The sequence below is a fragment of the Haliaeetus leucocephalus genome, unplaced genomic scaffold (assembly GCF_000737465.1).
Source record: "Haliaeetus leucocephalus isolate CR32 unplaced genomic scaffold, Haliaeetus_leucocephalus-4.0 Scaffold3, whole genome shotgun sequence".
Lineage (NCBI taxonomy): Eukaryota > Metazoa > Chordata > Aves > Accipitriformes > Accipitridae > Haliaeetus > Haliaeetus leucocephalus.
The window spans coordinates 169,513-194,355 of record NW_010972439.1 but is presented as its reverse complement, the minus strand read 5'-3'; the positions used below and the strand labels follow the sequence as shown (position 1 = coordinate 194,355).

The window sequence follows — 24,843 nt, the reverse complement described above, 5'->3', positions numbered from 1 at the left end:
TTCTCTTTGGCTGGCAAAAGTTGTTATATATATTACTTATCATATATTATCGTTTGCTCTTAACCTGGGGAGACTGGATGTCTCATGGTAAAAGTTCTCCATGTCACTTGTCTGGGTTATTAACTCAAAATTTTCTAATAGTCATTCTTGATCTTCTTGGCCAAGTGAAAACATTGCAATTTGAACAGTCAAACCCCTCACCGAGTACCTAGCAAACAACAGGTACGTAACTAGATGGCTCGCGTAGATCCTGCCATCACTGTTCTTAGCTGAATTTTTTGTGACGCAGATGCATGTGGATCTGAAACGTATGGCGTATTAGCTCTAAACCCACGTTCAGCTGATCATTCATTTGGCCAATGCTGAGATTAATTTCTCTCTCTAATTCCTTTTCTGCTGAGGAAGGAATGCTGGTGACGTCGTGGCATGTTACTCCTCATCTCTCTCCCTGTAAATACAAATCTGCCACAGATGGTTCATAGATGGAAGGAATGAGAGCATTTTCTTAGATCCATAAAACATTTAATTCCTCGAATTGAATGTGGAATGATGACATATTTGCCATTTCCAAACTTTAGCTTTGTGCTAAGTGCCAGTATTGTAATGGATCACTCTGGCTGATTCTTAATCTTTTATTCTCACCCGAAATTTTGATAAAATGTTAAATTGTTGGAATTTTGACTTGTTTACTTTTCCAGTCATTCACCGTCCATGTTCCCAAGCTACCTTTGGCCATTTTCCTTCCCTCACACTTGCTTCCCAAACCTGCCTGATACTTTGGCACAGCTTTTGGCTTCTGGCTGGAAGATGAGTGAGCAGGTTTCTTTGAAATTAGTGCAAGTCTGAGGAATGATTTAGGTGACTGCTTTCCTCTTGGAGACTAATAACTGCTCTCTGCATGAGACGTTATACTTTTGGCTCTCTTTCCACCCCGTCCCATAACACAGACATAGAAGTCTCATTGTCTCTGTAGAGAAGACAATGGTGACGGAGGAGTTTGGTAGTGGAAGTCTACCCAGACTTCTGAGACGTGAATACCAGCAAACCTTCCAGGGTAGGAGACGCTCCTTAGATCGAGTGAGAGCGGGAATAATTAAGCAGACTGCTGAATCCATAAAAGACTTGAGGTTTGATACGAAGATTGCACTCAAATTAGAATAGATCTCGCTTTTTCCAGACTGCTTGGTTTATTTCCAGGGAGTACATTCCCCGTTGTGTCTAGTTTCTCCTGTCCAATGGCTGCAATCCAAAACAGGTTTATTCTATAATATTGTAAAGTCTGACTCACAGCTCAGTTGGTTCAGCTGAAAAAAAGAGCGCAGAGCAACAAATCAAAAGTCAGACCTCTAGATTTCATAGCTATAGATGGAAGCAGGTGCATGGAAAAGGAACAGTCCAGAAGGATGAGAAGAAAAGCGAAGTCAGGGTGCGTAGGGGGGGCTTGGCTCTATCTTGCGCGTATGCTCTTTCGTACAGCTGTAACCAATTTTACTCCAGTTTCTAATCCTTCACTGTGATTTCCACAACACACAGCTATAAACAGCTACTTCCTGGCTCATGAGAAGTTTTTCATTAAACACAATAGACTGCAATAAAATAAAGTGGATTTTAAATTGTAGGATATAATACGGGAGTTGGCGGGGGGGGGAGGAGGGGGCACTGGGAGGGGAGATTCTTGATTTTAGGAAAACTTACGCCACACTGGACAACTTGCACATTGATTATAGTTAGTGGAGCACCTTTCGTTACAGAATGTTTATTTTCTACAACAGAGGACCGTGACATTATGTTTGCGAATAGAAAGAGAGCGATCAGGTATCCACTCCCAGCCAGTCTAGAATTTCTTTCCTTCTCACGCCGCCAAAGCAAGCAGGTATTTTGGCAAAGTACTTCAAAGTGTTTATTTTTCTGTGAAGAGAAACGAAAACACGCAGACACCACTGAATCAAACGTTGTCATTCAGCCCTTCTGCCATCTGCTTGGATCTGCATATCATTTGAAAGTACTGTTTTGCTGATTCATCTGTACCCTCTGGAATATAGTGATCCATCATGTGCCCACAGACATAAGAACTAATTAGGAGGGAAAAATTAAGGAATGTGTTTTCATGTACGTGTATATACATGCCTAGACACCTATTCTTTCTGAAAATGTTCGTTGCAATTTGAATAAATGCCAAGGCAAGTCATAAATGTGGACCAGAATTTCTGAAAAGGATTATATATATGTATCCTGGACAAAGTCAGTGGCAGCTGAATGATTCCATTTTAAATCCCCAGTGCTAAATCCTTGCTAATTGAGATAGAAATTGCCATCACGCTATTAAGGGATTGCCCATTTTTTTCTATACTACTGATGCAGATTGTTCTGCAAGTTTAAATGCAGGAGATATTTCTGGCTTGATGCTCATATATCATTACTTATTTATATGACCACTGGAAAAGTGATTTAAATATTTGTTTCCCGTATTAATTAAAGCAAAGAAGCGTGTTTTAGACTATGTGCTCATCAGACCACAAATCACCTTCTGTGGGATGGTAACAGTTTTTAAGTAACTTATCTGGACTACCCACCCTTCAATAGAGGTAACAGAATCTGGCCAGTTAGGTCTTGTAAAGATCTACATTCACTGTAATTGTTAATACATTGCAGGAGCATTTGTTTCCCACAAATTATACCACCTGATATATTTTTATTTTATAATTAATTTTGTATTTGCATTTAATAATATAATATTCAGCAGTCCAAGAATTACTTTACACACTGACACATTAAAATATAAAATCAAGTGCACTAGTGCACTGTTCCCTCAAGCATTTGAAGTAATTCTCTGTTAATGAACTTATAAAGCATGGTCTGAAGTCACCTAATATTGTAATAGAAATTAATAGTGGTAGCTTATTTTAACAGTCAGACACTTAGACATGTGCAGTTTCATTGCAGACAAAAAGCAATTCTTTTCCTAGCGGTGAGGTAATAAAGTTCACAGTAGTAAAATCTTTCTCTTTTTTTCATCCTTTTATTTATTTGGAAAGGATTTCTTTGTAACTCAGCCATCGTCCCCAGAATGGATTTAAAATCTCTTCTGTCCCTGTTCTCGAAAAGACTGACTTACCCCCCAATTTTATACCCCAGATGCAGTTATAGCTCTGGAAAATACCTACGTGCATACGTCCCCTATACAGCTCATCTGTCTTCCATAAGTCACTGCGAAGGAGCGAGCGCACTGTTGCAGTCTCAATCATCCCGGCGGTTAGCATCGTATGTCCCTCAAATGAATACGTCTCTCTTGTCAAACTTAGGAGCTTAAAAACAGAGCTGCAGATCTGAGGCTTGCTTACCCATACCGCATGTGGGAAGCCTAAATTTAACTCCTTTCCCCCAGCCTTTTCCCTTCTGCATAAATTCTTTGGAGCTGTGTCATTCTGTGCGGCGAAGGACAAGGTAAAAAGTGGTGGTTTAAAAAAGGCTCAGTGCGATACAGCCTCAAGAGGAAGCAGTCTCTGGTGAACCCCACTTGTTTTTATGTGGTCTCGGCCACTAACTGTGGTCCTGAAAATGTGATTAATGGCCCTGGAAATAAAAATGACTGCTTTAAAGGAGAAGCTGCATCTCCGATCCTTCAGGTCGCTCCCCAAGAAAAAGAGGACTCTCTTAGTCAAAGAAGGGAAAGTTCGAGAAGGCTTCAGGGATGCTTTTAAGAGGTTAAGAAGAGAGCAGTTCTGACAGAACAGACATACAAAAATCGAAAACAAATGTTATCTTTGCTCTCCTAAAATTTATCCCGTTTACTGCAAAAGTGTTTTTTTTTTTCTTTTTAAGTTTCAAAAACCCAACCCTCTCATTACTTTCAGAGATCATACCCGTGTGGTAGTCCCCAGGTCCTGTGAAGCGCACTTGCCTTCGGCATGATGCGCCCGCAGAAGTTGCATCGTGCCGCGTTAATCGCGTGGGTACGATGAAAGGGCTGCGGTGCCGCACACGCGCTGGGCAGGCTGCTGGGACCGGTGGGCATACCTCTTGCTGTGCAGGCAAGGAACCGAGCTGTGCCAGAAAAAGGCATCTGGGTCATGACACAACTGCATTCCCGTTACAGGCTGACCCACAGCTGGAGGTGCTTTGATAAAATCGACTAACTTAGACAGTTCTTCCAATGCAGAAACAGCATGTAGACCTGGCAGTGGGGTGTTTTCCGGCACGGTGGCTGTGGTGCAGACCCAAAGGAGGTGGAGAAGAAAGCTTCGTGGTCTAAAAAGCAATCCTGAGCACAGGCTGAGACTCGAGCAGTAAGAGTCTTCTCCTGGGCTTCCCTCAAATCCACAAGAGATGCAAAAGACACCACTGCTGTAGGCAACACAGATGATTCCTGGTTCTGAACAGCTGTATGGGCTGCCGCGTTGCAGCCTGGAAAGAGGGATTGCTTAGTCGCTCTTTTTGTCCCTTTGAGGTGCATTTGCACTAAGGCTGCTGCTGCCAGAGCCACTAACCACGGTGCAGCTAACGGGCTCTACAGGGAGATCACGGTCCCGTCTCTGCAGCTTGCGCTGCATTGAAACGCAGGTTTATACATACATACATATATATATATGTAACGAAGCATCTCTGCTCTTGCTTGCATCAGTGTGCTGGTCTTCTCCCTAAATCCCTGTGCTTGACAGCATCCCTCAGCCCATCTCTGATAGGGCAAAGGAAGGGGGAACAGAGAAAACATGTTTCCAGCGTTCCTGTGGATGGAGAGGGAGGAAAAAACCCTGGGTATGAGGAGCAGAGTCCTCTCCTCTTGCAGCTGCCTGGTATATGATATATGTAGTTGCCAAAGAGACACCTTCTAGCAGGGGATAATGAGAGAGAAAGAGGCATGCTGGGGTGTGCAAAGACCACACGTTCAGCACTGCATTATGCCATATATGTGATTTGTGACTCATTGCCTGGTTGGTTTGCATTTTGCCAGTATGAGGATGGGGAGACAGAGGAAGAAATTTCTTGGGTCTTCTCTAGAATAGAATTTAAAGCGTACGTTGTTAGTTCTTTGTGCTTTCATTGTTATTTATGCTGTAGCTTATACTGGAGGTAAGATGTGAAGATTATGTCTAGTTTCAAATAAAACTTTGAAAAAAAGCAGGAAGGTTGAAATTGTTCTGTACCTGTGAACGGCTTGATGGACATATCATGAGCAGCAAGGTAGAATACCCTTCCTCTGGCAGCCAGAGGTCAGAAAACCATGCCAGTGTCTCCAGAAAGGCTTCTACAGCTCCTTCACCAGTGCTTGAGGGGGATTTATAACACAGGAGGGTGCTGGCAGGCAGGTGGGAACCTCCCTGCCTGTTCCCCAGCCAGCCACATAGGCGAGAGAGGGTTGGTGGCCGCTCCGGATTGACGCATCCAAGGGGGAATTGAGCCGTGGAGCCCGTCAGCCGCCCGGCTGCTGCCCTGTGGTGGCCGGTCCTGCTGTACGGCAGAGCTGTCGGCCGGCAGAGACAGCTTCACGCCTTTTTTCGGACCGACTCCTGCCCCAAACCGCGGCGTTCCCAGCCCTCGCGGGGACTCCCGTGTCTCGGGCTAGTTCGGCTTTGCACAGCATCTGAGGCTGCGTTCAGGTCTCTGGTTAAATCCTGGCAGCTCCTGCTGATGCCAGCAAGGATGTGGTAGAAGAATTCAGCTTCTTTGGATGACTATAAATTAATTAGATTTACATTCAGTGTCAGCACCCTTGAGTAGGGGAAGTCATTAGTGAAAGGAGTGACTTTTTCTTTATGAAACAGGCTGGAGGAATAATATTCTTGTTCTCTTCTTTACCAAGAAAACTGCTGCAGATGGGAAGAGACAGGAGATCATTGTATTGGACTCAAAACGAAGCAACGCTATTAATATTGGCTTGACTGTGTTGCCCCCTCCCCGCACTATCAAGACTGCTATTTTGAACTTTGACGAATATGCCTTAAACAAGGAAGGAATAGAGGTAAGAAAGAATTGTCGATGTCTTCAAATCTGGATTTTCTATGTTTCCTTTTTTTTTTTCGATGTTGCACATGGTACAGGCCAGACTTTTCATGGAAGAGGGAAAAGGGGATGTATTGCATCATGACTGAGCGCTGAAACTCCTCAAATCAACGCAATGTGCTCAGAAGCATGTAGTGTTCACCTGAGGTTGGGCATGCTCAGTAAACATGGATTCTCTGCTTTGTTTTTGTCTAACTCCGAGTAACAATGGCGTTAATTCCTGTCAAGATTTCCAGAGTATTATCTGTTCCTCTGAAGCTTGACTGAAATATTGCGAGCAGCAAGAATAGGCAGTGAGTTACTAGGGTGATGCAACTGGTACAGGGTTTAATAAAGTTCATGCCCAGCTAGCTGTTGGAGTCATTCTACATTGTATATCTAATGGAAAACAAATACAGTGACTAGTTCTGCTCAAAATAGCATTTCTGTGTTACTGTTGTTTGAAGAAAAGCAGTTGGTAGAAAGATTACAGATGATGTAATTTTTACCATTACATGTTTGACTTTGCAGATATTCTTACTGAGATCCAAGATGAGCTCTGTTTATTATTTTTTTTATCAAAACATTTTTCTTCTATGAAGTGTAAAAGCAGCCTGCTGCTCCCCTGTTTTTTTTCATTGTGGTTGTATTCATTTCAGCTCTTTTTTTTTTTTTTTTTAATAAGCCTATATCATCTGGGAAGAGTAATCTGCACAACTACAAATCTCAAGCAGTGGCTGAGCTGCAGAGGTTGTGTATTGACTCACAGTCACCTTTCAGTGGTTTGGCGCTGTGTTTCATGATTTCCCCCTTTCCACCTTCACTGTGCTGACTACAGAAGAAAATGAGAAAAGCTGGCTGGAATGGAAATGGAGTTGCCAGCAGTTACATGCAAAAGAAATACCTGAGGCAAAAGATCGTTCTAGCTAGAAGGCAAGGCCTGATTTATCCCTACTAGAAAATAATTTCTTCCCAAAGCTTTATTACTTACTTGCTATATACATACCTTACTGATGAAGGTGACAAATCGCGCTAAAAAAAGTAATTTTTCATGACCCAGCCCACGTACCCACCACTGCAGTTTGCAGTACAAAGCTCTGAAGTGTTGGAGAGAGGTACCCCTCCAGCCAAGCCCAACTCGCAGACCACCAGTTCGATCTCAGTGCCGTAGGCGGTGTTTCCATACAAAGTCTGACATGAAATGGCTGATAAAGGAGGACACATCTTCCTTATTTTCCGTGTATCGTCTCCTTTGACTTGTGTCCTTCTCTGGCACGCTCAACAGAAGTTCAGCTGCTGTGCACAGCTCAGCCTCTCCAGTGCCAACATTTGTAGGTGGGCTGTCCATCTGCCAACCACCTGTGGTGCCCACCAGCATGGGTGCCTTGTACCACCACACCCTCCTTTGGGTGGCCTCTCCATTAGCTGCCAGAAACCCCTTATTTCATTTAAAATATATATGCAGATAGCTTTCAAACTGAAGAATTCAGAATCCAGGAAATAATACGCTGTTTATATACTTGCCCGGTGCTAAAGAAAATGGGATTTCTGAGTCCCGTGTCCACAGCTTGAAGCTAAGGGTATGAGTAATCCCGATGTGATTATTCAGATATTTGAAATCAAGACAAAGGATAAGTGGAGCAGAATCCAGGTACTTTGCACCTTGAGAGATTAAGCCTTCATTGGTCGGAAAGGATGATGTTCATGGAGAAAAGAGCTTTTTTTCCCTCAATGTTCCACGTTTATTTACTTCTTATAAGGTAATAGCCTGCACTGAATTCAGATTCCCTTCCCCAATCCCGCGTTAGAGATTTTTCTTATAGCACATTGTTATAGAGTCAGACAGGCGTTGATAGTGAGATAGAGGGCTGGATTAAGCTATGCAGAATTGGCCAAGAGGTGCACAGAGAGATACAGAAATGCATCACTGTGAGTCCCACGGTTTTCAGCAGAGCCCTGCCTCAGTTTTCCAGACTGCCCCTTTGATCTACAGCGTGGACAAGCTTTGTTTCCCATTTCTCTTCTCGGTATCCATCTGTTCATTGGCTTTAACCTTAGAGTTAGCTTAGAGGGAAGAGGGGTTGTCTTTTCAGTCTAGATTTTTGGAAAGTTTTCTGGTTCGTATCTATGGTTCCTAAATATTAGGTAATAATTGGTAGTGCTGATGAATGAATCAGTAATAGTGTCAGTATCAGCTTCATTCATTTAAAACACAGAGAATAAAGCAATTTTTTTGCAATATAGTATACTTTCTAGCTAATCTGTGGGTTGAATGAGGCAGGACTGGTATGGAAAAAAAAATTATGCAATTGGTCTCATTAAAAAACTGCATCACAGTGGGTACTTAAAAGCCTCTTCTGCGTAGTTAGTTGTCTAGAAGACATGTCACAGCTAGTAAGCAGAAGAGGGAGATGTAAGGAGAGCAGAAGAGATGTAATTGTGTGTGGTGAGGATGTAACATTCACTGCTAAAATTTCAGAGAAGCTATAATTTAGGATCATCTTCAGCTGTTGGCAGATCCAACACAGAGAAGAGCACCAAGAGGGGAAAAAGTCACCTGAGCCGTCCTTTGCCTTGGCTGTGAGCTCTGTGCTGTGTCCTTTGCTGAGGAGCATCGTCAGCATCGTGTTAAGTGTGTGTGTGTGGCTTTAGTTCTGCACCTTGGTGGATAAGTTCAGATTAAATGGTATCTTAAAACTGACCTTAGCGATTCCTTTAAGGACAGTGGACCAAACCAGCGCTGACAGTAGTGCTAGCAACAAGGCAGCGGTGCAGTGGGATGCAGGCTACAAGTTTGTGATAGCCCAATTCATCATCAAGTTCCAGTAAACCCTCCGCTGCTGTCCTACATTCTGCTGAATGCCGCCTTGCTTGTGACTTTTAACTCGTGTTAGTAATCCATACTTTGCTTTTTAACTTCCAATATGCAACTAAGATAGGAGAAGGAATTCTCCAAGTATTTTAAAGCCCTCTATACCTGAGTATATTGAGTATTTTTAGACCATGTGTTTGAAGTGTTCAGGTACCCCTGAGTTGTGAAAAAGGGCAGAAAATGGGGGCATGGTGCTAGCAAGGCAGATGTAGTCCATTTCGTATGCAGAGCAGGCGCTATTAGAAACGTGCTTTCAAAGGAATGCACAATGTGTGTCTGCAAGCATGCGTCAATCCAACTAAAAAAATTTTTGCCACCTTACGTTTGCCAAAGTGGTTGTGTTTTCCTTTCTTTGAAAGCTTGGCATTCATTGTGTTCAAACAACTTGGAGCTCGCTGCAGGATAAAGAACTGCCTGCTTAGCATGGATGAGGGCTTTCTGTGAGCTAAGCTAGAGAGGCAAGCTTAAAATCCTGGCATCTTATTTTGACGAGGTATATCACGGGCAACTGCAAGAATAGAGTCCACCAAAAACCAGCCCTTGGTGCTTGTGTTTAGTAAAGGAGATGAGTGGGTCCCTCTGTAAGGTGCTACTCAATAACAGAACATGGGTCAAAATCAAATTATACCAAACAGCATGATTAATTTAGCAGAGTAAAATTGGGGTGATGCTGTGAGGAAGTTAAGGTGGGTTGTTTTGTGCTTTTGCAATATAGATTTGTGATGCTACACCATATTGATTGCATTGGTAGGTATAGCTTTTAGTAAAACTATTTGAAATGAAAAAACTCTCCAGGTACGCTAGGCCCTCCATACCCACATTTGTTAAGTAATTTGAAGTCCAGGTGTCTGGAGTGGCTAGGTAGCCTTGAGATGTAAAATGGGGCAAGAAATGAGAGCCTGGTGTTAAAAAGGCAGATGGCGACATGTGTAAACAAAAAACAAAATTTGATTTTTGGAAACGATCAAGGTATTTAAGTTTTTGTTCTGATAATTGCCACGGTACGTTGGCATTGGCAGTTTCCAATTTGTTTAGCTAATGCTTTGTAAAAGTGTGATGGGATGTTTCAAATTTTGCTAGCTCGTGTGACCTGAAAGAAACACCTCTTTTCACAAGTCTAGACAGAAGAGAGAACGGACGCAACAGAGCCTTGCTGGCCATATACCTACGGTCAGCGTATCGCTGCCCTAACGAGTTTCAGACTTTATTTAAAGAAAAAAAGCTACACTTTCACTCCTTGCAGCGGACAAAACATCTTCTACAGTTTCTGTGACCAGCAATGGCACGTTCATGTATTTCAGTAGAGAGCTGAGGAAGGTGAGCGGTCTGACCAGGGCAACGGCTGTCAGTTCCCAGTTTACAGGGATGGCTATCAGGCATTTTAGACGTAGTCCTTTCTCTGAATTGGATCATTTTTGGAAGAGTTGAAATAAGATTAGTGCAGGCGGCCTCACTCACTGTGGAGTCCTGACCTTCATATGCTTTTATATTTTGTTAGAGTTTCTGCAGGTAATGCAAACCACTGATGTGTCTTATTAATAGCTGCCTGGAAAGCTGAGGCGTGAGAGCCTTTTTGGAGCTGAAACGCCTGCCGAGGCCTGTCAAATATCCGATGAAATACCTACTGATGAGTATTTGGTCATGCAGCTTACGAATTTGTGGGCCTCAAGCCACAGAAGAGCTTTGGACCCAACAACAACCAGATATTTAGTTTACTAATTTTTTTTTCAGGCTCCTGTTCACCTGGTAAAATCAGCTGAAACCAAATACGAAACCCAAGGCACCCCTGCAACCTCATTATCACTGAGAAGCACCTAATTTCTGCAGAGGCTCCAAGCTATTTGCAGTCTCTGGTTAGGTGCTTCCTTGCGTCCCACACTGAGGCCCGTAACCCTCAGGCATATGGGGTTTATAAATTTTGCCCTGTGAGCCTCGTAAGGCTTTCCTCTTAGAAATTTTTGGAGATCATACGGTCAGGATGGCTGAGTCCAGGAAATATGCAGTTTGATCCCTTTGCTGAAAGTTCAAGAAAGGGGCTGGGTCCAGCAGTCCAGGAGCAGAATAATTGGGATCCATTATCTCACGCAAACAGGATCTCCAAAAATCACTTCTTTTTCTCCGTGAAAAGATTTGTGCGCTGGTTTTCCTCAGAATGGCCCAAACGGTTTTGTGAGAATGCATGGAGGTGGAATACGTGTGTCACGCATATTAGAGGATATGAGCATATGGTTTGTTGATAACCAATTCTTCTTCAATTGACCTGAAGAACGCCCTACTGGGGAGAGCATTATGAGCTAATGATTAGATTCAAAGCTATTCGGGATTTAATGGTCACATCAAGTGCCAGTAACCTTCTGCCCTGCTGTGTTTTCATGCTACTTTTACCGTCAGTAATGTTTAAAAAAATAATAAAAATAAAAATAATAATAAACTGGCAGATGGTGTGCTCATCAGTTTCCAGCGCTGAACAAATGGCTCAAATTAGTCATCGGGTGGAAATGGAGAACAGGAGCCTTTTACCGCTTGCTCAGGGGCACGCCAAGGATGATGACCAACCAGCAGGATCAGAATTATTTGCCCAGGCAGTTCAGAAAGGAGCAGGTCGTGATTATGGGGGCAGTTGCACCTCAGATGGTGTGAGACCTGCCAGCCGCTCTGGTCCCATCAAGGCAGGGCTTTCGGCAGCGGGGGCGATCCTCGGCAGCTGGCACCGCGAGTCCAGGCTCTTTTGCTTGGCATTCTCCGTTCCGCGTACTACGGTACGCAGCGCAGCAGCCTCGCGGTGCTGGGACTCGAATGCTTTTTGTCAGCTCCATCTGGCTCGTGGTGTTTACATAAAGCTCGAGGAGGAGGAGAGTCCCTTTGGAAATAAAGCGTACTGTTTCATTGCTCTCTTTAAAATGCCCGAAAGCAGTGCAAAATCTCTGGAGTGAAAGCCCTGCACCGCCACAAAATACTTGTGGGATCCCGGGGTAGCTGCCAAAAGTCCTAGTTATTTGTAGGAGGCAACTGAGAACGCTGCTGAAGCGTTAGCCTGCAAAAATGCATCAGAAGCATTTTTACATCCGTCAGATGGCTACTGCTAAACTGTCCACGTATGGGTGTTCATATGATCCTGTTTGCAAGCTGCCCTGACTCAGCTGAGGGTGTGTTTGGCTTCTTGTTGCTGTTGAAGAGAGGGGTAGGCACTAGGAGACCTGACTTCTTCAAAGGAACTCTGCGAACACCTCTTCTTACGAGTTTCAGGCTCGTCTCTCTTTTTTTATGATTTTTTTTTTCAGATGAGTATTGGTTAAGCCCTGAGAAGTGCCCTGAAGCAGGTACTTATAAATCTAGTTTGATGTTAGGTCTGACCTCAGTTACATATTTCAGCATGTGTGGATGGATGGATGGATGGATAGCACATCTCAAAATCAATACACAAATGCTATCAATCAGAACAGGTGGACATCAGAATATTTTCCAGTCATTGACAGAGGAAGGAAAAGCACCAGAGTGTATTGAGGGATTTCCCTCCTCTTCTTTTTTCCTTAGGATATTAATTTATTAAGGTAGACACTTGCAGTGTCCCAGGAAGGAGGTTTGGTTTTGTTTTTTGTTTAACTGAAAGGCAGAGCCAACAGTAACAGAAAGAAATGCTTCTTTATTTCTTTTTGGAAGTCAGCATAAATAGATGGACAGCAATACAAATGCTGTGGCTGAAATGAAATAAGTCCCAGTTCAACAAATTGAACATTATTTGCTTGCCTAACTCTTGTTCTTCGCCTGATTGCCCAGGAAAAGTCCCTTGCTCTCCAGGCTTATCTCCAGCGCTGTACGAGGAGCCGGATGAATTGTTGGGACTGGAAAGGGGCAGTTGTGCTACTTTGATGAATTGGCTATGTCCAGCAGTGGAACAAGGCTGTAGTTTGGATTGGCAGGTCCGACAGCTCTTTGGCTTTATTTTTATTATTGTCTCCTCCCCTCCAAAACAGCCTCTATCATTGTAGAATGCTACAGCAAAAACATGTCATTCCTCGGATGGATAAACATAACTTGTATTGAAAATCTACTGCTTTGTTTTAATGAGGCATTGATCAGCAGGGTGAAGACCTCAACTTATCTGATGCCTTTGTGTTGTTTTGCTTTTGTTTTTTATTTTAAAGTGCATTTATTATGTTAAAAACTAATTAAGAAGCAATACCTTAGAGAGCAATACTTTGAGAAGGAAAGCTGCCACATGTAAACAAGGATGTAAAATCCAAGAATTAAAGGGAAAACTTAAATGTTTTGAGCCATACTGACAGCAGAAACTGAAAATACTGAGATCCTTTTTCATCAATATTTTAGACTTTTCAGATCAAAAGAGAAAAAGGCCATATGTTGTGCAGTGCATGATTCAATGTCAAATTCAATGCGTGTTCCTTGGGAAGTTGTCCTCAGTTCGGGTGAAACTGTGGGGAGTGACCTAATAAGCTGCAGTGGTTGTCATGTTTCATAAAAAACAAAACAGACTGATGAAAAAGTAATACATGATGAGAACAGCAAGGGACAGGAGTCCTCAAGTTATTTCTGTTTACCTACAAGTGCGCTAGAAGATTCATAGGTATTGAGGCTACAAGGGACCTTAATATCTAGTCTGACCTGCTATAAATCACAGGCCACAGAATTGCACTCCTTCTACCTTCACTTCCGTACGTAATTTGCAGAAAGGCGGCCAGTTTTGACTTAAACATACGAAAGCTGAGGAGAGCAGTCCTAACCAGTCTCCCTGCGTCTCCTTCGGTATTTCATCCCATGATTAACCATATCTACCGAGTACAAATTTAAAACAAACAAACAAAAAAACCCAACATTTTAATACAGATGTGTTTTTCAACAAACTGCAGCTGTTTGAGATAGCAGTCCTTGTTTTGCCTTCTTGTGCAGCGGGTTAGTTCTTGGTCACTACAGCACCCTCCTCGTGTACCAGCCAGGGACTTGAAGACTTCTACCATTGCCGCTGCGACTTCTCCCAACGCCCAGCCCTCACGTGCCTCTCGGCCCCGCCGCTGACGCCTGCCTTTTGTCTCCTTTCCCAGAAAATCCTGACCATGATCCCGACCGAGGAGGAGAAGCAAAAGATCCAGGAGGCACAGCTGGCAAACCCTGACGTCCCCTTGGGCAGCGCCGAGCAGTTCCTTCTCACCCTCTCCTCCATCAGCGAACTCTCTGCCAGGCTCCAGCTCTGGGCTTTCAAGATGGACTACGAGATAGTGGAAAAGGTGAGGGGGAGACGGGGTGGAGACTCTTGCGAGGCTTTGCTTAATATTGCCCTGACCTTGTTATTATACGAGCCTGTATTTTGAGGAAACGGTAAACGGGGCGCTTTTGTTTCGGTGGCCAACCAGGAAACAGCTAAAATGATCCTTCGTAATCTGTTCCTTCTATAGAAGAAAATTAGAGATTATGTCTTCCTTCCTTTAATTAGTCAGTAACGATATTGAAACAAAGAAGAGGGCTAAATCCTTACCACATTTTCTCCAGATGATGTTATTCAGGAAATTCTTACTTCAGAGCAGCAGGAATTTTTCTTTGGATAAAGATTGAATGAGGACTACAGTAATTCAGCCTTACATCATGAAAATGACAGTACTGATCTTCCATCCATTTGAACTAAGGAAAACACCATCCATTAAAGTTTTTTCTGTTTATAACTCTCTTGCAAAGTTACAAACAAAAGATAAGACATCCTTCAGGGGTGTTCTGTTCAGTTCAGTCACAGACAGTTGTTGCCACCTTCTTCATGGATGGTACTTATTCACAGAACGCTGTCATTGGGTTGTCTGTCATGAATGATGAATCACGGACAAAAATTTCAAAATGACAGCGTATAATTTCGGTGCATAGGTGAAACAGAATGAAACTGTGTAGGCGATTTTAGCTCCTTGCTGACTTTCGCAAGCTCTTCTGGGAATCTCAGCGCAGGAGCCTCCTGGCTGCACTTCTGGGGCATACCCCATGCGTTGCTCTTCAAGCAGCTCTCCTGTATATATTAATTTTGTATGTGCATCTGTGCGCATATATGTATGTTAAAAATATCGGTATAACTTTATGTGATATGGATTCTGAGAAGTGGGACATGCTTCTGAAAAAGCCTTGTGTTTACCTAGCTGTGCTTATTTAAGAAATTATACAGCAGTGGCTTGATTTGCAGTTGATACTGTCAAGATTACAATCTCTGCTTAATTTTCTTAGATTTTAGGAAATGGAATCGCTCTAATATTCAGGACTTTTTAGTTGTGACATTTTAATCTTAGACATTTACATTTCTGACTTGTAAAACATAAAATACTTGTGTCTGGCCTGAATAGTTTTTAACCAGTTGGTTTTGGTTTTTCACTCTGGTACAGCTATTTATTCTGCTTTGAGGTTGCTACAAGGCTAAATTGTTCCTTTCACGTAAGCTGAGTTAGCTGTAGCTGTTAATCTCTGTGTGTACCTAGAATTTCGAGCTTCCTCTCAAATCAAAAAGTAGCATCTGAAGCACTGCTAAAAGCTAAAGAAATTCTGATAGCTTTCCTATAATATTTATGCTACAAAGTTAATGAATTGCTAGCTAAAATCCACGTAGAATGGATGCTAGTATAAAATGTCTTAAATACCTAAATTGTTCAAAGAAGCAATTGCTGGAGTGAAGATAGGACCAATATTTTTATCCCTGTTGAAAGGTAGATAGGCCTAAGTACAGTACTTACTTAAATGGTACAGGAAATAACATACGATAACTCTGATAAAATAAGAGGAGCATGTGATAAGAAGCCTAGCAGATAAGCATAGATATGACAGACAATTTGGGTCTTAGTTGGGTGAAGAGGAAGATACGGGATCAGACACCAGAGGTACAAGAGAGAGCGAGCAGTCTCTCCAGTAGCAAAAGGTTAAAGTCAGAGTTTAAGTTCCAGGTAACCAATAAACACAGGCATTATTTAGGCTGAGGTAAGATACCATGAGCATATTCAATTAAAAAATGCAGTAGTTTGCATTAATGATTAGGACAGTAAAAGTCCCATGACCTGCTAAAATTCTTCTGTTCTTGACGCTATGTTTTTGCAGAAGATCCATCTGTAAATGGGCAAACCCTTCATGAAACTTAGGTGCCAGATCACTTACCTCTACAATTGTTGTAATTTTTTTTAATCCATTTAATTAATGGATTAATGGGGTTTTTTAATTTTAAAATTAGGAAAATTCATAACAGTTCAGAATGCACTCATATTAGTTATGAAGTCACACATATATTTTATGTAAGAAATGAATGAACCTTACTGTTATTTCCATGAATCTGGAACTTTTAGATGGTCCATGCTATCAATGTGTGAAATACCAGAGTTGTTGATGTAAGGCTGGGGTTCTCCTTCATGAGACTCTTTTGCTAATCAGCCGAGAACAGAGTTTTGCCAAAGTTCTTGGCTCCGTCTCTGACAACCTGAAAGGAAAACAGCATGAAATTGTTCAAGGAAAGGGTTAAGTGAGATATTGTTCATGTTCATAGAACAGCTTTCCAGGCATAATGAAGGAAGTCATCTTTCTTGGATTGAATTTAATTAAGTAAAGCAAGTCAGGGTACATTTGTAGGGAGCAGCCTCAGACTGTGAGGGGCTGAACTGGATGAATGAATACTCATTCTTTGCTCTTTACAGAAAATAAAAAAGGAAAACCCTTTCCAAATGATCTCTTTGATAATGCGTATACTGTTTTGAAATGTTAACATGTTTCTAAGGCACTGGATGCCTACTGAAGGTCATCAGTGGAACAATAATTTTTCTCACCTTTCTTTTGGTATCATATTTTAAAGGCACAGACAAAAGAGGTAGAGTTTCAACTTTAAATCTTCATTTTCAGACTTTTGATTGCTAGTTCTTTGTACTGAACTATTTATGATGCAGATGCTGTCAAATTTCATTATCTCAAAGGGAGTTTAATGGTCTTAGAAAAAGGAATAGAATTTTTAGTTGTCCTAAATCAGGTATTTTTTTTTCTTAAGGTCACTGTGGGGAAATATATCCTTATTGCTGACAACTTTAAAGGATCATAAATGAATATAAGCTGGTGTAGAAATGAGAATAGTAGAAATGGTAAAGAAAAGGGCTTGCTTCAGTTTCTCTTCTAAGCAGAAAGATTACTCCTGACTCTAGTCTCCCTGGAGATACTGTGCTAGAGAAATAAGCGTTCAAAAAGATTCATTGCACCCCTATAGTTGAGTTCATTTGTGCATGTGCATCAAACATTTATCAGGCATTATCACATGTCTCACAGCCAGAAATTTTGGACCAATCCTCAAATTTCATTCCAGCATAGTTTTTTAGGTGAAATATAAAAACATGATAAATAGGGATATGCGGTATCTAAGGATATGTGGTAGCTCCGTGTTATGTATCTGCCCGCTTTAGGTAGAAGGTGAGTTTTATAGGGAGCAAGAATGGGTATTTCATCTGATTATACAGTATCTAGCACATTGGGGTTTATTGCTTTTTAATGCTACAATAAAATAAAAAATAAAGAGTAATTATAAAGGTGTAGTAGGTACAAGAAAGTCTAAGCTTGGATAACTTGCATGTAGATAGCTAAATGAAGGGCTACAGTATGGCCTGCTTTGGAAGCCTTTTATGCTACCTTTTTATTCACCCTCAGAATGTTTTAAATTAACCTTTTAGGAATTATTTTTTTAACAGTTTGCAAATTGATACAAGTAAAATACTTCAAAAGCCTGTGTTTACAGCAGATGCAGAGCAGTTTGATTCACCCCATAATGCAGCAAAACAGACTAAATCACTCCTGACTTTAAAGCAACTCAAAGAATTCCGTGTAGCAGTTTATTGATTTTAGTTTAACTTGATAAAGTCTTGGATTATTTAGCACCTCTCCTCCGATGTATAAATTACTTTGCTCACTATAGCATCTCTTAATTTGTCTCAAATTTGCCATGTTCTTTTCTTTTCAAGAGATGAATTGTTCTCTGGTGACTAGCAATGCATGTTTCCTTCATCTTTGTGCTCTTATTTATGGTAAAATATCACTACAGTTGTTGAATGGCCCATTGTATTTCTCCAAGAGAGTGAAGTTCTCGGCTATTTTGCCTCTTCGTCTAAAATAACAGCTTAATTTTGGCTTTTTGGCTCATAAAGAGTGTAATAATTTGGGAAAAGAATGCTGCTCACGGATGCTTTGGATGGCATTTGGAGATAGAAACAATGTGAACTGTTACTGTGCATACAAAATAAATAACCCTGGGCCTCACACAAAGACATAGAAATAAGCTCCGTCAACTCAATTACCCTCACCCTCTTCCTTTGAACTCTCTGGTGTAGTTCACTTCCCGAGGTAATGGAACAGAATTTATGTTTCCAAGCCTTATCAGTTTACATACCTATACTCAGATAACGTGTGGATGGAAGAGGCATTAAGTTAAAAGATTAAAATGAGAACACTTGTAAAGCTTGATGTTTACAGAGGGTTGGTTTGGGGTTTTTTTCAGTTTTAAAGTCACACAAGCACAAAACCATATCTAAAACTCAGAGGTGGCCATCATTTGAATAAATCTTTAGGGTCAGGCTACAAATGTCCAGTCAGCTAGCATGCTAACTTTTTGTTTGTTTGTTTTTCAAAGATTAGAAAAAATAGCTATAAGAAGCTTTTTTATCAGTTGGGGCAGGGGGATGTTCATGCATCTAACTCAAATGCAGCAGCCCCTTCTCTGATTCTCCTGTTTGAAATCACAGAATAATCCCCAGGACAAGTAAGGCTATTGCACACATAAAGAAGCAACATTAGGAAAGTATTTTATGTATTTTTTTGCTGTCCTTGCCTGTGATTTATTAGCTGGAACATGGAAGAAAGCCAGCACACATGGCCAGTTTGCACTCTGCGAGACGCCAGTTCAGGAACTTTTTGCAGTAATTAATCTAAACCGTAGAATTAAAAACTCAAAGCAGCTATAGCCAACTGCAGCCTTCACTTTCTTGTTTCTGTTCTCATTGCAGGAGGTTGCAGAACCACTTCTAGACCTGAAGGAAGGAATGGACCAACTGGAGCACAATAAAACTTTGGGATTTATCCTTTCTACTCTACTAGCCATTGGGAACTTTCTGAATGGAACCAACGTAAGCCTGATGTCCCAGTTTTTTCCTTCAAAAAACAGAAATCAAAAGCATTATGACAGTTGCAACCAAGTATTTATTTTGTACCAGAAAAGTAATTTAGAAAACAGAACCAACTTTTTCTTTTTATTGTGTGTCAGAGTGCTCTTTGTGTCTTTCAGCATAACCTGAACGAAATGTGGAGCTAGGCACACTTCTGGTGTAACTCCCTTGAGTTTAGTGTGGATGCTCTCCATTCAAATTGTGAGAACTGTGTCAGGAGTCATTTCACTGCGGATGGACTGATTTTAGGCCTACTCTTCAGCAAGTTAAAAATAAATAAAAGCAATAGGTGTCTTTTGTAGGATACTTCTTCTTCTTTCCCCTCTGTCCCTACTTGGTAATCATTTTTGTCTACTGATCTGCATGGGAAAGAGTAAACATTTTTATTTATAATTTCTTCCCTTTTTTTCCCCCTTCCAGGTCAAAGCTTTTGAGTTGAGCTACCTCGAGAAGGTTCCAGAAGTCAAAGACACGGTGCACAAGCAGTCCCTCCTGCACCACGTCTGCACTATGGTGGTGGAAAAGTTCCCGGACAGCACTGATCTTTATTCAGAGATCGGGGCCATCACTAGGTCAGCTAAGGTACGTGTAGTGGGTAAATATATATATATGTTTTTAAAGATCCTCTTTAAAGTGAAACATTTAAGATTTTATTTTATTCTTTGATTTTGTTCCTCCCTAGTCACAGCACTTTTTATGAATGTGGATTCATTGTGTCATCCCGGCTGAATTTCAAAGATGCCAGTACTCTCTCTTCTGAGCTTTATCTCCGTCTGTCAGGTGGTTTCCTCATCAAGGCACTAATAGGCAGCCACATTATGACAGCCATTTTAATGTTATATGCATCGTTAATGTATATATCTATTAGGAACTATTTTCAGGTTAAAACTTTATTTGACCAGTATCTTCAAATACATTTATTCTGTGGTTTGGGGGAATCTCTTTTTTAAGGCAGATGCCTGATTGTATTTTAAGGGCAATGGAAGGAATGAACTTCCTTGGTAATAAAATCGTTTCCAGAATGAAAGTATCCTTGAAATATTCTGTTTAACTCCTTTTTTGTCTTCCTCCTGACAATAATTTTGATGATTAGGAGTTAGAGAAGATAAATAGAAATAAAGGAAACTTGTGGCAGCACCTCTTTTTAAGAAGTGGTAATCCCTTGGCTAATGCATAGGTCTGGTCAGTGGCTCAATTTGATATGCAGATTATTTATTGCTGCTGCTAGCAGGCATGATAGAAACACTGTAACCTCACTCTTGGAGCTCTCAGAGTGTGAGATATCATGGATGACCCTTAAAAACAGTATATTATTTCATTAATGGAGTAAACATGACAGAGTATCATCAAGAGATAACAAACATGAAAATTCTGGTTTGGAGTCATGTCCCATGTGAAAATGGAAATAATTACAGCAGTTAATACTACTATCCATCTAGTCCAGTGTCTTGATTCAGACAGTGGCCAATACCAGCTGCTTGAAAGTACAGGAAGCTTCAAAGGAAGGAGGAGATCTCTCCTGGAAAAATCTTATTTCATGAGCCATAATACTCTTTATATGCATCAAATGGAGGAATGATTTCTTTTCCAAAAGACACCTTGTTTGGGTATTTGAGGGAGGGGAACCCTGTATACAATTTTTAAAAAACTGCAAAAATCAAATCTTAGTTTGCCTCCTAGCGCAGTTCTTGTGACAATGAATTCATAATCTAATTTTGTCTACTGTTGGATCTGCCAATTTCAGGATTTACTGTCTGAATATATTGAACAGTTGAAACTTTTTTTATCTCTCTATTTTGTAGAATAACTTAGGTTGGAAAGGACCTCTGAAGGTCATCTGCTCCATCACCCTTTTCAGTGCAAGATCAAATTAAACCAGGCTGCTCAGATCCTTGTCTAAGTCTCAAATAATCCTTCGACATCTTTTTTTTGACACCATTTCCACACTTTGTCTCCATCTTACCTTTTAGAATGGGTTAAACAATAGCAAACCCAGTATTCCAGCCTCTCCTTATAAATGTTATACGCATACTATGTTTGTCAGTTCTGCTTGCGCTATCTTTTGTTAGATGTCCTGAGGTTTTCTTTGTGTTTTTTGACTGCTGCTATTCTTTTGACACTAGTCGTCTTTGGGCAGTTCACAAGGACATCCAGGCAGTCTCCTGAGCGGATCGGGCAATTCAGAACTCAGCCTGATGCACAAAGGAGTCCAATGCTGCCTGCAGTGTGCACTTTATTGTGATCTACAGTAATGACCATGATCTGCTGAAGCAGATTTACTGCTTATCTCTCAAACCCCTAATTATCTTAAATCAGGACTAATCTGAATAATTTCTTGCCATCTGTAGATTTTACCCTCTCAGTGTGCTTCCTTGTTTCCAGATAACTTTGAAATACAAAGTACAAACCATGAGACACCTGCTGTTAACCCTGTCATCGGATGGGAATCAATATGTGTTCCTTCTTTTCTTTTGCTCTCTTAACCTCACACTCCATAGGTAGCGTCCCATGAGGCTCATGTAAAGATTTTGAAAGTCTGCTTTTCTTTACTTGCTCTTATCTGTCCACTATTTTATAAACATATTCAGAATCTAGTGATTATTTTGATGTATTAAATTTCCTGTTATTCATCCTTTCAGCTAGGTTACCAGGTATTGCAATAAAGCTCGGAGCTCTACAGTCTCCTCAATCAGCCTTGCTGCTTTTGTAAAGATAGGTGAAGCTTTTGCTATCCTCTGATTCTTTAAGTTACTAAGTGTAGCGAAAGCATACTCATTTTAGCCAGTGGCTCAATTTCTTTATTTTAATGGCTGTCAGAATTCTTGTCTTCTGCTTGTTTACTGCTTTGTAAGATACCATCCTCCTCCAACGCATTTGTTTCTTCTAGCAAGTATTCGAACCTTGCTATTACTTCATGTCTATTAAAAAATGAAATATAGAAAAATAAAAGCAGGAGCCAGAAGAGGTTTCTCCCCAACACCTTCTGTGGTGAATTTAGATGAAAAGAAGTCATCTTGCTTCCCTTCCCTAACTTTGTCTTCCTCGGTTTCTTTCATCCCCAGTGATCCAGTGATGCTATGCATTTTCATTTTTTTGGATACCATAAAGGAATTTGTGGCTTTTGTTTTATATCCTTAGATATGTGCTCTTTGGATTCCATCTCTGTTCTCCTAATTTTCCTCTTGTACAGCCTATGTTTAGGCTCTGTTTTATTGCCTTCACTGAGGTTGGTTTCTCATGTTTGGAAGGTTTTGATTTTTTTTAATGTTTTTTTTTCTTTGAGTGATTCTTCATCTCTTAACATTTAGGTATATTGGTTTCTTATTTCCTGCTTTTTCTCATTGTCAAGAAGTTATTTCACTTTTTTTTTTAGATTGGGACCAGGTTAATCAAAAAATGAAAATTACTGTAAAAGAGAAGAGCCCTTATTTTCCAAAATCCACACCACCATGTATGGTGTACTCTCAAGCGAATCTTCTATTTTTCAGTCTTAGAAAGTGGAAGAAAGATTAACCTAATGCTGTCACTTACAAAAAATTTTTAGGTCTAAGAGCATACAAAATTGAGCACAGTCTTTCAGTCTGTGGTTTGCTGATCTAGTGGCCCTGCCCAAAGCGGACAAAATTCTGAAAAGGCCAGACAAAATCACATTAAGAGAAATTATAGCCTTAACCTTCCCCGTGACGCCCAAGGTCTCCCTCCTTGGGATGTTCCTGCATGTGTTATACCACTGATGGATTACTGTAACAAGCTCTATTCCCACTCGATCTTAGCTGCCACAAATCAAAGAGTTAGGACATGGAAGCCATCCAAGCTGCCCTCTTCAAGGGAATGTTCACAGACGAGGCGAAATCTTGGTTTAGGAAAGCTGACAGGAAAGGAGAACTAATATTTCACTGTGGATTAGGCTGTATTTTGAGCTCCATTTTGTCTACAGAGATCTTTCAGAAACCACAAAGGCTAAACAATTTCCATCCTGTAGATAAACAGAGATGCCCCTTCCCCTGAGATGCACATCATATGAGAATTTCCTGAGCCTCAGTTCATGAAAAAGAAAAACATAAAGAAAACAGGCTGCCTCACCAGAAAGGAGTTAGAAAGACCAGAAACAAAATGGCATAGTTATTGCAAAACTTGGGGCTTTTTGTTGAAGGGCTGAAGTCATAAATGGCAAAAAAAGCAGACACAAGTGAAAAAAATTACCAAAAAATAGAATTCTAGATAAATAAAGGTATTCATGGTTGTATAAAAATATATAAGATCATGCAGGGCACTGATTGTTTAGCATCCCATGATTAAAAGCACTTGCTGCTGCTTTTTTTTTTCTTTCTTTTTATTTTGTAACATATTTTAAGTTGGAGTTGTATCAGAACTGATGTACCTAATATTGAAGCAGACCCCCAGATTTCTGCAGTTAAAGTCACCATTGTTCCTAGAAGTTTCCTTACCGGTATGTCAAGGAGGGGTTGCATCAGCACTAGGTTCTTCTCTGTTAGTGAATAAAAAATGTATTCTGAGTAAAAATGCTCATCTTCTCTCTCAACCCCATAAATATTTTTCCCCATGCATCTGAAAGCTGGCCAGCTCCATAGAGTAAACTAGCAATTGTCCTTTTCTCCCCCTAATTTTAATTTACTTACAAGATCCCAAACTTCTGGCTGCTTGTTAACCCCTGCAGCAAGACGCTTGGATTAGTTGCGGGTACTAGGCAATGGAAAAGCAGGCAGCTTTTAAAAGCAAGCCATAGGAAATGTTAACAACGCAGGGGACGGGGGCAAGGATTGCTGGTGGGAAAGAACTTGGGACGAGACGAAGACCTACGCAGGGGAGAAGGAAGCCTGCAGCTGCCCGCCGAGGGACTCGGCAGGGAGGCGTGGGGAAAAAGGAGCTGGTTGAAACAGAAGTGCCCTTCTGGCGTGCGGTAGCTTCTGCTTGACGTGCTGGAAAGCAGAGAGAGGAGAAAAGAAAAAAAAAAAACGTAGGGAAGATCGTGCTGCCTCCCGCGCTGCTTCAGTGGAGTTTCTCTTGTCTCGCTTGACAGCAAGTATTTGTGCGCAATTATCATTCAAGTATGCTTTCCCTACATTATGTTAAACAAAAATAAATGCCAAAAGTCAAATTATTTTCCACGGAAGAACGGGGTTGGGGGATGCAGGGTTTCTTACAGTTTATCGTTCCTGGCGATGCCCGCTCCAAGGACTGCGGCACCTGCCCCGGCTCCTGGCGCGGGCCAGCGGGAGAAGGGGGAAGGCGGAGCGGGAGAAGGCAGATCCTGCCGGCTGCAGGGCAGGCCAGGGCGAAGGAGCTTCGGTGGCAAACGGGACTCGGAGGTTTTGTCTGAAAGAGAGCAGAGGAGGCTTAGCGCGTGCGCCAGCACCGTGGCGTTTCGATAACGGTGCAGGTGAAACGACCGTAGCGTTGCAGGTAGGGGGACGCTGTCAGAAGGGACCTTTGTCCTTTAATTTTCAATGAGCGTTCTCATTTCCAGAATTACTTTGGCAGGATGCCACCTCTTCCCCTAGGATTAGAAATGTCTGGGCAGAACCTCCTTTATACCTTGCTCGCTTTTGAGAGCTGGCATCTACTTCACTTAAAACGTGTGACCAGCAGCGTGCAAGTCGGACTAACGTTGGTCTTGGGATAATTCTTGTGACATTTGGTGAAGCAAGCCAGTGTGGAAATACTGGAGGAGACAGAGTTTTGAACGTATGCCACAGAAGGTTGCTGCACTCAGATGATAGTGTGTTTGCAAGGAGCAATTCTCAGAATTTCCTTTGGCGCTGAACCAGCTCAGGAAAAGAGGAAGATTTAGTGTTCCCTGCCAGAACGCAT

General features: G+C 41.4%; 1 protein-coding gene across 3 annotated transcripts in view; it reads left to right on the top strand.

Moving 5' to 3' along the window:
• Nucleotides 1–24,843, top strand: part of FHOD3 (formin homology 2 domain containing 3) — a 387,204-nt gene that overhangs the window by 327,838 nt on the left and 34,523 nt on the right. For all 3 annotated transcript variants that reach the window (XM_010573877.1, XM_010573894.1, XM_010573885.1), the window contains 4 exons: nt 5,801–5,959; nt 13,912–14,094; nt 18,853–18,972; nt 19,432–19,593. In XM_010573877.1, the coding sequence (XP_010572179.1) occupies nt 5,801–5,959; nt 13,912–14,094; nt 18,853–18,972; nt 19,432–19,593 (624 nt within the window). The remainder of the gene's footprint in view (nt 1–5,800; nt 5,960–13,911; nt 14,095–18,852; nt 18,973–19,431; nt 19,594–24,843) is intronic.